Source organism: Centrocercus urophasianus, unplaced genomic scaffold (genome assembly GCF_019232065.1).
Source record: "Centrocercus urophasianus isolate 14NV4802_14NV808 unplaced genomic scaffold, USGS_Curo_1.0 seq_10, whole genome shotgun sequence".
NCBI lineage: Eukaryota > Metazoa > Chordata > Aves > Galliformes > Phasianidae > Centrocercus > Centrocercus urophasianus.
In genome coordinates, this window is record NW_024884142.1 from 14777366 (window position 1) to 14791443 (window position 14078).

The following is a 14078-nucleotide window of genomic DNA, read 5'->3' on the forward strand; positions in this document are numbered from 1 at the left end:
TTCATTTTTTACCATAAATTCCACTGTGATATTTCCAGCTCACCTTGATATGTCAACTTAAATCCTTGCCTGTTTTCTGAGTGATCACTGTAAAAATGGACAAGTGTTTCATGAGTAGTACTTAGTAAAGGTGATGGGAGTTCCATTCCACTAAATTGGCCAATCATAGAGCTGGTGTGGTACGGCCCATTCTGAATTTCAAGAAAATCATGATTTGCTTCAGTAGAGAAATTTAGAAATTGAATATGTGCACCTGCAGCAAAAAGAACAGAAATAAAGGAAAAAAGAGGGAAAGAGAAAAAGTGAGAAAGATAGAAAGATGGAGACAAGGAAGGAAGGAAGGAAAGAAAAATTAAAAATGTTTATTTCTGCATCATTTAAATACACAAAAAAAAATTCATAATAACTCTTATTAGCATTACGTTTATCTTTCAGTCAGTGCTCAAAGTAAGATATTTAAATTTATGAAAAGCAGTTGTTTTGCATGTGTGAAAGCTTCTTTTTTTGTGTGTGTTTCTTTGTTTCTTTCATATCATAAATATTCTAAATAATAATCACACATTAAAGAGCCAATCAAAGGAAACCACAAAGTCAGCAACTTGGTATTTGTCAAGTTCCTATACCAGCCTATGGAAGCACTCAAGAAAGGAACAAAATCCTGCTGTGCCACTCAGATACTGCTGAAATAGCATTTTTCTACAGCAGGACAGACTTCTGTAGAGCCTGGAGTGGAATAAAAAAAAATTACTGAGTTAAAGTGATGTGAAATACTAAATGCCTTAAGTTTCTCCTTGACTCTCTTATTTAGCAGTAGAGTTATAGTCTTCATTTCAGAATATCACGTAGATTAATCATAAGGGTAATTAATTCATTATTTTTTGTTCTATAATTCCTTTCTTTTCCTCAGAGATTTGATATCTAATCCTTTACACAAAAAGGATATATAAATATATTTACAGAAGGAGAAAATAAATAAATCATTATAAATCATTACATAAACCGATAGGCTGCTCATAAGAGTACAGGATATTTAGCTCTAGAATCTTTCCTGCACTGCAAGAGATATAAGAATATGTCAGTTCCTGAATAGCAAAATTTATTCCAAGGCTATAAATAGAGAGACACATACAGAACGCATCAAAGTCTCAGTATCTGACATCTCCTGTATGGTGTTTGATATGGTTAGTTTAACTTGAATGAAGTCACCCATTTTACAAAGCTTTTAGGATTTAAGATGACGTAGAACACCAAGCATCTTGTCATCAACATCAGCTTTTAATGATTCAAAGCAGAGATTTGATAATAACACCATGGGACTTCTAAAGAGATTTGACAGATCCTAGACATCATATTTTTGCTTTAAGTGACAAGCAGCTGATTCTACTTCCTACATATTTAGGAAAAAGTACAAGCTTTCCAAAACCTGAAGGGGGCCTACAGGGAAGATGGGGAGACACATTTTATCAGAGCATGAAGGGACAGGATGAGAGGAAATGACTTCAAAATGGAAGAGGGTATTTTGACTAGATATCAGGAAGAAATTCTTTTCTGAGAGGACCATGAGACACTGGAACAGGTTGCCCAAAGAGGTTGCGGATGCTCCCTCCTCCAGGCAAAATTAAAAAGCTGGTTTACCAGTAACTTTTTAAAATTCAAACTAAAACAGACACGTTGCACAAACAAAAACATATTTTGCTTTTAAAGGTTTTTCAAATATGTTAGTTCCAATTAGAGGACATACTATATTTATCACTCAAACCTTAATTCTAATGTTGTATATGACTTACAATTAGCAATTTTTTAAATTAAATAATGTGGTTTCTACACAAAATCATTGCTTACATAAAATTATACACAATACAGCTAAAGAAAATTAATTACTATCCAGTAAGAATATAATTGTACTAGTTCCTACTCTAATCTCAATGGAATTTCCTGTCTCACTTGAATAGACGAGAATTAGCTGTGCTAATTTTTTAATGAATAGTAAGTGTTAACTGGAAGATACCTGAAATCACTGAAAAATCACAACTCACTTGAAAAGATGCACTTTCAACCTATTACAAATGTTTGGATTTTTACAGTGCTTTCTTTTTGACTACCAGTATATTTTCACATAATGAAGAGCGCAGTATACTTTGGGAGATTTTTAGCTCCTGAAATTTTACTGTTAGACTGTTTAAGCACACCAGTGTGTTTGTCCTAAATAAATAAAGCACGGGCTTCATCTAGTTACAAAGTTTGAATAAATATCAGAAAAAAATGGATGGAAGTAAGGGAATATTTACTATGAGATGAAGTCAGCATGAGGTTAATTATTTCAGCAGAGTTTGAACAAGTCAGTACGTGGTCATGCAAATCCTCTTGCTCACTTTTTGTGCACAATGCCAGTCATTTGATATCTTATCAAAATAATTGAAAACAGATCTTGGAACTTTATTAAATTCTGAAAGAATTTTTTTTTTGTGATTTATTTTGATACGAAGGATGAATATAGACCAACAGTCTTAGTAGACCAGCTCATACTCAAAATATTGTCCAATATTTTGCAGTGGAAGCTATTTATCTGTGAAACATTGTATCAATCACATTGACTAACTCTAGTGTAAAGACATTATCTGTGGATTATTTGAGACACTTTGGGAAGAAAAAAATCCCTGCAGCAACTTCGTAGTAAAAAATGTGTTTTTCCAGTATTTTGAAAGCAATTATAGACCAATTGCAAGACTTTTACCAGTTAGATCCACTGGCAAACAAAATCATCTTTTATAATTTTTAGTTTACTGCTACTTAAGAATTTCTGAGAAGTGAGAGGGATAACGATAGGATGCAAGAAACTTTTGTGCAATTATTCCATGAAATTTTGTCCATATTTTCTACAAGTGTAGCCTTAGAATATAAACATCAGCCCAAGGCTATCTGTAATTCTGATAAAGTTTTACCAAGTACACACTGAAAAATGGGAGGCATCTGCTTAAAGATTTCTGTTGAATTATCTTTAATCATTACTTTTTCCTCCATCTTGCTGTAGCACCTGATATACACGACTTTGTAGTACAGAACATTTTTTTGTGCAAAATTTTAAAAGGTTGTCTGACTTAAAATCAATAATAGCACATGTCTAAATTCAGTAGCTTTGTACATATATTCCAGTATCTACAGGACTGCAAATCACTGAACACACTCTTTCACACACTTGTTTTAAGTCACTCTCCCAATTTGTCCCCCTCACATTTACACCAAATCCTTTCAAAAATTTCTTGTAAGTAAGCACAAAGTATTGAACATCAATTTCTAACAAAGTTTCTGACTAAAATCTTAAGAGGTGGTAAGCAGTAACATTTTCACACAGTTTTTCTCTAAATTTGTAATTGTCTAGACAGTTTTGGCAGCTATACTATCCTATTAGGGGATCAGACATAAAACAATTTATATCATGCAATGACCTGTCCCTAATTTTTTTTTCAGACATGACAACCACCTTCAAAATTCTCGGTAATGCTACAGTATGTCTACAAGTTAACTTAGCATAACATACTTGATGTAAGTAGTAAATCTTACTACATAAATACCAGTCACAAAACAAATGGAAACCAAACATTTGCAGAGACAGATGTAGTGAACTTAATATAAGCTTTCAAAAATAATTTTCCTGTTTGAGAACTAGCATTGAGTTCACACTATGGGGGATAACATTTCACAGCAAGAAAACTTATGCAGCTTTTATTTCTGATAATAATGAAAGAATGTTTTGTACTTGAAGTAACAGATCAGTTATTATCCATGATTATCTTCTCAACACAATTATTATTTCTTTTTGAAGATATTTTTGACAATAGTTATAATGCAAAACTTTTTTTCTGTTTGGCCACTGTTATCTGGGAGTTGGAGTATAGTTTTAGAATGCTTTTAACCAAATTCACAGTGCTAGAAATGAACTTTGTCAATTTTCTTATAATAAAATATAATATAAAATATTAAAATATTTCAATAATTAAAAAATATTAAAATATTTAAAATATAAAATAAAATATAAAATTTAATAAAAGACCACTTGAAGAACCATGAATGGATATTAAACAGAATACCTCAATTTAATTTAGAGGAAGTTAAATTATCTGTTTCATCTAAGATGTATCTGTGCAGCAGATTTCATTTGCATTGAAATCAGGTTCTGAGACACACTGAGTTTTACAAATAGCAAGTTGCTTTGCTAGACACACACTCATAAACCGCAAAACATTTCCGACTCAAAATGGGTTGACAATACATTCAGCTGGATATTCTCTGTGTTGCACTATACGTTTTTATTGATAATATTCAGATTTACACATATACACCTGCTTTCCAGATGTAAGTTTGCTTACCATATCCAATAGGCAATAAAATTTTCCATGTACAATCCAAGTTACTAGGGTAATTTCCAGGAAAACCGGGGCTTAGGATCACACCACCCATGTTTGTCAGAGTTCCACCACATTTGGCTATTAAAATAAAAAGTCACCATTCACTTTAGTAATACTGATTCTTAATATCTGGATTATGATTCTTTCAAAAAACAATTTTATATTTTATTCTTGTGATCCCTATGCAGCAAAATTTATCAAGTCTCATGAAAGATGAAAAAAAAAAAGAATTCAAGTTAGAGTAAAATGCTTAATTCATGCAATATATTAACTTTGACTTTACTGTAACTCTGTAGTTTCATCTATAGAATGGAAAACCCGTTTTCTCTGGCTGACAATTGTGATAAAAAATGTCTGATGCTATGTAGAAATGGACTTCATATTTGGAGGAACAGATCTGCAATTAAACTGAATTATAATCAGGATCCATGATGCAGATCTATGCCTTGAGTGAAATAAAATAAAATAAAATAAAATAAAATAAAATAAAATAAAATAAAAAATAACAAAGCAAGCAATCAAGTTCTCCAGTTCAGACAGGATGGTCTAACTACATAAAAAGTTTGCCTTGTTTAGTGTCTATGTATTTTTTCTTTAACAAGTTCATGTGCATAGAGAGTGAAAAGACATTTGCCTCATTTAGGATGAGCTTAAAAAATCTAAATAAAATCTTGTAATTTATTCTAATTATTTGAGGAAATTTAACACTACTCAAGCCTATTAGCTTTCCTGCCAGCTACTACAATGATGTACCATCAGGTAACATAACAGCAATACTGTGAATTGTGATAATTGTACTGAAAATCTGAAATGGTCTACCACATAGACCACATAAAAAATTGAATTTAAATTGGAAAAACTCCATCAAAAAGGTAAAAAATAAGTCTCAGATATCTCAAATTTCTCTCTTCCTCTGTGATGTTAAATACAGCATCTAGTGAAAAAAAAACAAAAAAACAAAAAAACAAAAAAAACCAATTTTCTCATGAATTTCTAGAAAAAAAAACAACAACAATATTTTAAGGGTTGATGGGCTTGTACTCAGGGTTCATTTGTTTTTGTGGAACCATTTACACTTCCAAGGGAGTACAATTCCATGGACTGTTTGAAAATAGGAATTGTACTGAATCTTCATTAAAATGAATATTCTCTCTCACACACAAACACATACAAAGCCAACCTATTAAAGAAAATGTCTTTTCCTTCAATTGATTTGAAGGAACTGACCTGCTTCCATGTTAACTGAAAATAACTGCTTCAGCAGAAGTCAAAAACTCTACTATCTAGGTAGGTTCAACTGTGATAAGGAATCTTTAAAACCATTTCACACTGATATTGCTGGATATCATACCCATCTTTTAAATGATGTTAAAAAGTTAGCCTTTGCTAACTGAACATTAAAGTTAAAAGCATTCATGATGAATGTATTTCAAAGCTGAAGTGACAGAACATGGTGATGGAAGTGTGCTTCCCTTTCCTTAATTTCTGCTTTTTCTTGAAATGAGCATTCCAACAGACATCAGAATGTTGACTCTCTCTTAAACTTTGCTTAATCAAGAACCAATCAATAGAACATTGTTACTTGCAAAGGGAAAACATAGATCTGCTGAATAAGATCTTTGTGTGCTTAAAGGGGAAGTTTCTTATTTTGTTTTTTCTTAATTTCAGCATCTTTTAGCGACTTTCTTAGATGAAAAGAGACAGACTCTTTTTCTACCTACAACTCTTTGTCATTTCACTATCTCTGATGGCTTGGCTTCTGAGCTGCTCTCCGCTGCAGGCAACTGCCTGCTTCTTTGAGAAGTCTCCTAGGCTTCTCCTGACCAGCCTTATGATTTAGAAGGTTCTCCAGCCACAGTGCACTGCAAAGAGCAGACAATGCCTTCTCCTTTCTGAGGATTCAGCCCAATCCAAAGTAGAATATGCATGTCAAACAGCTGATGTCTAGGTTTCCTCTACCTATTTTCACAATTATTTTTTAAACTATAAATACATTAAATATAAAATCAAATTTTATTGTTATTTTCCACATTTCACAGATAGAAACTTAGCATGTGGAACATAATTATATGAAGAAATAATAACAAAAACAAACAAACAGAAGTATGTTCAGATGTTCAGATCACACAGAAAACAAGTATCTAGCCATACCAATGCAGAGAGGAGATGGATAGTTCCAGCGTCGAACCGTTCCTGGCATACAAGAGATATGAGAACGACCCTGTTTGGAAAAGGAAAAATATTGATAATTAAACCTTTCAGCAAGGAGATCTACAGAGGACTTCCTTATCTTACCTACCTCTTTTCATATATCACCCAACTGTATTGTAGTCACTTTCATGTAAACTATTTTCAAATACATCAGATTTCATATTTTTCTACAGAATAAATGTTGTAAAACACTCGTCATTTCAACAACTTGAAAATCTCTTCAAATTTTCAGGCTAAATATAAGACTCATTACAAGACACAGCCAGCTAAATATGTGCATTCACATGGACAAATAAGTTTGCTCCCCATTTAATTCCAAGATCCTGATTCACAGTATAAGCATAATAGTTCGCTTTCAGCCTGAAATATGAAGTACAGAGAGGAATTTGTTCCACATCTGCTGCTACAGATGGTATGGATGTGGATCATGCCAAAGCAGTCATCCACAATTACCAGCAGGGCTTGAACTCTCACATGCCCTCACAATATGACACACTGCATACATGCAATATCTTGGCAGAGAGCTACAGAAGTACAAATGCCTTTTTATTTAGCTGTCATTTTTAATTTATTCTGCCTATCTTTAAGAAATACCACATGTACCAAACAGAATCACATGGTAGCTAGTAGTGAGAAAATGACATGGCTCTAATCTGCAAAATTTACTCCTATATATGTCAGGGTGGCTGCCCTGAAATGACTGCAGAATGCTTGCATACTACAAGTTTTACTTGCACCAGCAACCGTTCAAGCTGAAAACTTAAGAGTAGCACAAGCAGAAGTCTTTTTTGTTTGTTTTTTGTTTGTTTTGTTTGTTATTGTCAGCATTGTCCTCTGTGGAACTCAGTTTATGCTATCTGCTGTTGGAATACAAAAGCTGAAGAAATTGGCAGGAATGAAAGACTGATGTAATGACTGAGACATGGGACTGAGAGCTAGGTACAGTTCTGGTGTTATTCATTTTGATATGTGAATTTGGTGAAGTTGCATCTTCCTCTTTTTTTCGTATTTATTAAGATAGAAAATTTTGGCAATTTAATATAAAATTTTATTTGAATATTATGTGTTATTATTTGTCCAAAGCAATTGATTTCTCAAAAAATATGATTAAGATAGAATGAGTAAACTAGTGAAAGAAAATTAATTTGCTGAATTTGCTTTCATTTGGTATGTTTACTATAAAGTAGGTATGAGTAAGGTTCATACAGAGTCGCATTAAATTATGTGGATAAAAAATATCTGAAATAAAATTTATTTAAGTATATTTTGACGATCTCTAAAATACAAACTGAAACATTTTGAAAAAAAAATGTGTTTGGATGTAGAAAATTGATTTTCATTAAAATTGACAACAAATCTTTTTCTTATAAACATTTTTAATTTAGAGGAAAAGTAGCCGCGTAGTTATTGTACCCTTTTAGTTACTTTCAAAATGGATAAGTCCTTGAATAATTTACTTAATTAAATATTTCCTATTTTATTTTATCCTCTCTTCCCATTCTATGATTGCACATCTCTGCTGGAGGGGAGAGCTGTAATTTAACTACCACGACCAGGAAAACATAAAATGGACTATAAAAGATCTTCTGAAAAATAAAGTAAAATTATTCCTTTGGTTTCAAGCCTCTTTCCACCAAGAGAACACTCTGATTTCAGTCTTTTAAAGTTCCCTCCTGGGGGGAGACACTTAATCCTACAGCTAGCAATTACCTTTCTTATGCATCTCCAGATAGTAGTTTAAGCTCTATGACTTTTCTGGTAAGTCTCAATTATAAACTAATCCACACCTGATTGTTATTGCTAGCTGTGAATAAGTTCTCTAAAGACTGAGGGTAAATCCATACCTAGAGTGGGGAAAAAAATAACAACAATAACAAAGACCAGCCTGCAAACAAAAGGATCTCCAAATTTATGCTGATCTACACTCATTAAATAGCAAACATGCTGTATCTCATAGAACTTAACTTCCATTATTTATGTTTTACTTAGAGACATTTTTACTCATCCTGCCTGAGGAACATACTCTACGTAAGTGTCTATGAATTTTATTACAGAAAAGTCCATATAGCATACAAATATTCATCATCATTTTGAAAAGGCTCAAAGTCTTTCCTATTTATTTATTTATGAATTTAGTGATTGAAGACTTTTTGTTTTACATGTAAAACAAGTTAATGAAACTATTTTTGTAAGTCTGTCAGATTCCACAGTTAGAATTAAATTTGCATGTGTGTGGAAATACAGTTAAGTCATGTCTAAGTTAATGAACAATATGCAATGAAATTTTAAGGAGGAATTTCATTGTAGAATCCCTGTAGATACAAAAACATGAGTGCAGTTAGGCATATTCAAGCGCTACAGAAAAAACCTGCATACGTACAAAGGACATCTTGTGGGTGTGATATACACACTAAAACTTAGCATTACCACACAGACCAGTTTCTTATGTACAAATCTCTTCCATACAAACACATTATTGTTTTTAATTAATATTATATTCACTAACTCGAGAATGGTGAGGTGCTGAAACAGGCTGCCCAGAAAGGTTGTGGATGCCTTGTCGCCAGAGGTGTTTGAGGCCAGATTGGATGGGGCCCTGGGTAGCTTGGTCTAGTATTAAATGTGGAGGTTGGTGGCCCCGCATGAGGCAGGGGGGTTGGAGATTCATGATCCTTGAGGTCCCTTCCAACACTGTGATTCTGTGAACTCAGATTTTTGTACTTGCTTTAAGTAAAAATTGATCCAGAAGATCAAGACATGGCTAACAATGTGCATCTTCAAAATGTTTCCCACGCATATTCCTACTATTTCTGAAGAATTCACATTCTAACATTAACAGTCCACCTCAATATTTAACCATTACTATTTTCAGTACAGTCAGAAAATATAATGAGGTTATATCTCAAGGTCTACCTACATGTCATACACACAATAAAAAATGGAACCATTCCTTTTTTCATACTCAAAATTAGGATGTTTCAGAGCTGAAAACATAAGGAGAGAAGAATATGCAATGATGGACAATACAAATAGAAGTCACCCCATCAAACCTAATCACTGTTAAGTTAGAATATAGAAAGGTTAACAAGAATATCTAAACAGTGAAGAAAGATGCTTTTTAAAGAAGGCACCTGTCCTAATGCATTATATTAAGGTGAGTCAGCTTTTGGAGATGGGTAACTTTATTTCTAATGTCAGGCATTTCAGGTTTTCAGATGGAATAAACTGGATTATATGTAATTTCACCTCAGTCAGAATTAGTATAAGGTAAGTTTCTCACTTTGTTCTATCAGATCACTGGCATCGGCTACACACAGTAATTGGATATTTGCCTATATAAATTTCATACTTAATGGCTCAAAAGCAAGTGGAATGGATCATGGTGATGAGGTGCTAAGCACCTATCCCAGACTACAAAAACAGCAAATATCTGTCAGATCTACCAGCAATATCATCAGACCCTGATGCTTTCACAACAGCGTGGAACTGAATAAAAGTACCTAAAGAGTTCTACACACCTTCTCTACAGATACTCCAAACAGGAATTTTTCTAAAAGTAGACAGAAAGTGTTTACCTTTGTCTTAGTCTAACACATTTTACAATAACATTATATTAATTGTTATTTAATCAAGTTTATTACAGGCTGATTTAAAGGGGTAGACCGTATTGAAATAGAATGTCCTGTGTCTAGGGATCAAAAATCATAAAATGTGCTTACTGCATAAAAAACAAACAAACAAACAAACAAACAAAAAACTATGAAAACACCTGTGCTAGTGGAAATGTCTGGAGCTGTTCTGTAGCCTTGAGATCAAATACCATTCTATTACACGCATCTACATCCTTTTTTTTTTCCCTCCAAAATCACCTCTAAACCATATTGTCATGATATAAATTGTTAATTAGGAATAGTCTTTGGTTTGTGATAATTGCTGAATTTTGATGTATAAACTAGGACAAAACCATGATAGCAAACAACAGGATCACAAACTAATAACACTGATGATCAAATTTCCACACCCACAACTTTGTCCTGGCTGTAGTAACACAGATTTATCTGTAGCGTACTGCATTTCATCATATATTTAGTTCACTGATACTTTAAAATGGAAAGAGGTTAATAGTCTTTAAATGGAAGTCAAAATATAACTTGGAATCAACATTTAATGACAGCCATAGTTTTTGAAAGAACCATAAAATAAAAATACAATTTCAAAGTTTATAAAAGAAAGAAAAAAAAAACAGAAAGAAGGAAAGACGGAAAAAAAAAAAAAAAAAAAAAGAAAAAGAAAGAAATACCTGTAATGTATATCCTGGTTCACATTGAAATGACAAAACATCATTGACCATGTATCTATCTCCCGATTTGATCCCATTGCTAGGAATTACTGGTTCTGGACAGGCAGCAAGGCCTACAGCTGAGGAAAGTGAAAACAAAGATTGGAAAAGCATAAATAACTTCACAGGAGCTCTTTGCTGATATTTTCTAATGAACTCTTTCTGTATCATTGTTTTTTTGTTTTTGTTTTTGTTTTTTTAACAGAACATCAATTAAAAATGTATTTCAGCATTAAACTGAAATATTGTTTAAAACATAGGAATTTTCAGAATTATCCTTCAAAATACAACCAGCATGACTGAAACACAAATATATGCACTGTGACTGTACCAATTACTGTGTCATGTTGTTTTGAGATATTATGTCTTTGTCTTGTTTTTAAACAGTATGGCAATTTTAGTATATTAAACACCATACTTTTTTCTTGTGAGGATAACAGAGAGAGAAAGAGTGAATATGCTTTATGCATATTCTACCTTTTCAGCAACAGAAGAGAACTACTGAAATTATCTAATAGAACATTTTGGAACAATACCTAGAGAAAAAGGTCAAGTTTAGTCAACTTGATCTCATCCATTAACTGCAAAGAAGTTCAGACATCTGAAAAAAACAACTGACTGAATGCTACAACTAGCTTTTTTATGGAATCCAACCACTTTAGAGACAGAAAGTACACCTGACAGTGTTAACTATAGAAATTGCATGATATTTGGCTCTACTCTGACCTCAAATGTTTCTGAGTGTTGCTTGAGATCATGGAACAGTATCTGTGAAACTAGTGTAATGAAAAAACATAATTTTATTTGAGATTATGCAATTTACAGATTTTGATACAAACAAGGTTTTAACTTAATGCAAATTCATGCATCTACATTTCATTATTGCATTACAGATTTTAAATATGCATATAACATTTTTTATTCTCACTTCATCTGCTGCTAGTCTGGTTTTTTTTGTTGTTGTTTTTGTTGTTGGTTTTTTTTTTTTTTTGCAGTTCAAGGATTAGTTGAAATAATAAAAAATAATCCATAATGAAGAACACAGAAGTTCGAAATAGCTCATATACATTCTCCTGAAAGTGCTGCCCCTGAATAATTTCCTAGAAATAGGTTCCATGTAAGGTCCATACACAGGTTCATGCACATTCTTTCTATGTCTTATGCCTTTGAGTCTTCTTACATTTTACTTTTCCAGGACCAAGCAATAACAATGGCAGGCCACTCTCATGCTGAGTGACAGCTATCAAGCTACGACTTTCAGTCTTCATATCAACTGCTGCAAGAATTATCCAACTAAACATTTTCTAATTTGCACATAAATAAGTATTTAAGAATTAAAAGGTAAGTACTTTTTAATGCAAGGTCTAATTTAGGAAAATAACTCACTATAAAGACGTTCAATAATTTTTACCACGGAATTAAAAAATAATAACATTCTACAATACGAAAATCTCTCAATTGCTGTTACAGTGACTTCACATGGCCACTAGGGACTTCATAGTCATTATGAACTGTGTTGTTCTACATAGGTATGAGAAAGCATTATTACATCAATGGTATTCTTTAGTTGCAGTTTTCTAGTATCATTCCTTTTTTTTTTTTTTTTTTCAATCACTCTGTGTTTCATAATACCATAAATATATCCACATCTGGAAATTTTCTTTGGATATGGCCACTAAGTAGCTGTGATCTGCACCCACACAAACTGCTTTTTTGCTCCAGTATTAAGTGAAAGGTAGTTTCTAGTTTCAAAAATTACTACAGCATATAGGCTATCATTTACTAACTTGAGAATCAGTATACAGACACAACTCAAATGAATCAAGCTACATTTTTTAATTTCATTAAATTTCTCACTCTTTAATAGCAAATAAAGTAACAAATATATGCTTAAAACTCACTACTCTTAAAGAAATAAGCCCATAACAAATACTATGTCACTAGATTGCTTATAGATAGCGATAAAGTCTGTGAATAGAAATTTGAAGTCTACTTCCTGTCTCCAAAAAATTCATGTGATTGAACTTAGCATTCTTTTGTATGATAATTACAGACCTTGCAGTGTAAATCCATATGAATAAAATTACTATTGCAGATTTTACAAGTCACATAAATAGTTTTGTAACAGTGACTGCATGGCAATGCTAATAATAATGTGCTCATTATCTAGCTTTTTCTATCATTAGTTGAATAGCATACAGAATTTAAATAGACTATGATCAAAAGAAATCTTCAAAGTCATTTTACTGTTAGATAAGGCAGGACACTACATATTTTAACAGATTTTCAAAATTTGTAAAAACTTTCTGCTGTTTGCTTATACTTTATTGTCAATACCCCTTTGATGATATAATTTATAATATAGATTATTCTAATATTATATCAAAAACCAGTATGGAAAACCAACTCATATATACTTTCTTTAACATACGTAACATTAAGAAGCAACATTACTTCCTCAAAAGCAAAGAGAGATTTGGAAGCAGAAAAAAATATCTCCAATCTTTCCAATCATTAAGTAATACTAGCCTATAATATTTATTTTTGAATAGGTGAACAAAAATAATATGTTCTGTCTTGTTCTTTTCTGCAAAACAATATTCACTTGGAATAATTGAATTGAAATTTAATTTATCATAGTCTTCTGGAAAAACCTATGGTACAAGATGCATAATATTTTCAAACTTATATGAATTTGAAATATTTTGATTATAACTCATCCAAAAATCAAATGAATGCTGGAGAGAAATCAAAGAAATTCTAGTATTTGGGAGCAAATGAAGGAACTTACACATCCACTGACTCTGAAATGCATTAAACTAGATTGTATGAGAGCAGTCAGTAATAAAGGGAAAACATGTAAAATGTCAAATCCAAGCTATCAAAAAAGGGCAAGGACTGCTTAGTGCATTCTTTTCAGAGCTCTGCTTCAGCTGTGCAGTACAAGAGAGTGCAACACATCAATGTCAAGAATTGTAACCTTCTCCCTGACCTTCTTTCACTTACTGCCTGATAAATACTTTCTTGGCCTCTGCCGTGGCATAAGACAAACATGCCTTATTTTCACAATTATACACATGCCTACAATTACCTCAAATTCTGTTGAAACATCACTGCCATTG

The 14078-nt window shown here is 32.4% G+C and overlaps 1 protein-coding gene across 1 annotated transcript in view; it reads right to left on the reverse strand.

Annotated features, from left to right (window-relative positions):
• The window catches only part of CSMD1 (CUB and Sushi multiple domains 1), a 988742-nt gene that overhangs the window by 101411 nt on the left and 873253 nt on the right, over positions 1-14078 (reverse strand). The window contains exons 38-41 of the mRNA XM_042815127.1: positions 10918-11036; positions 6558-6627; positions 4368-4484; positions 44-253 (exon numbers count right to left, since the gene is read on the reverse strand). Of these exons, the coding sequence (XP_042671061.1) occupies positions 44-253; positions 4368-4484; positions 6558-6627; positions 10918-11036 (516 nt within the window). The remainder of the gene's footprint in view (positions 1-43; positions 254-4367; positions 4485-6557; positions 6628-10917; positions 11037-14078) is intronic.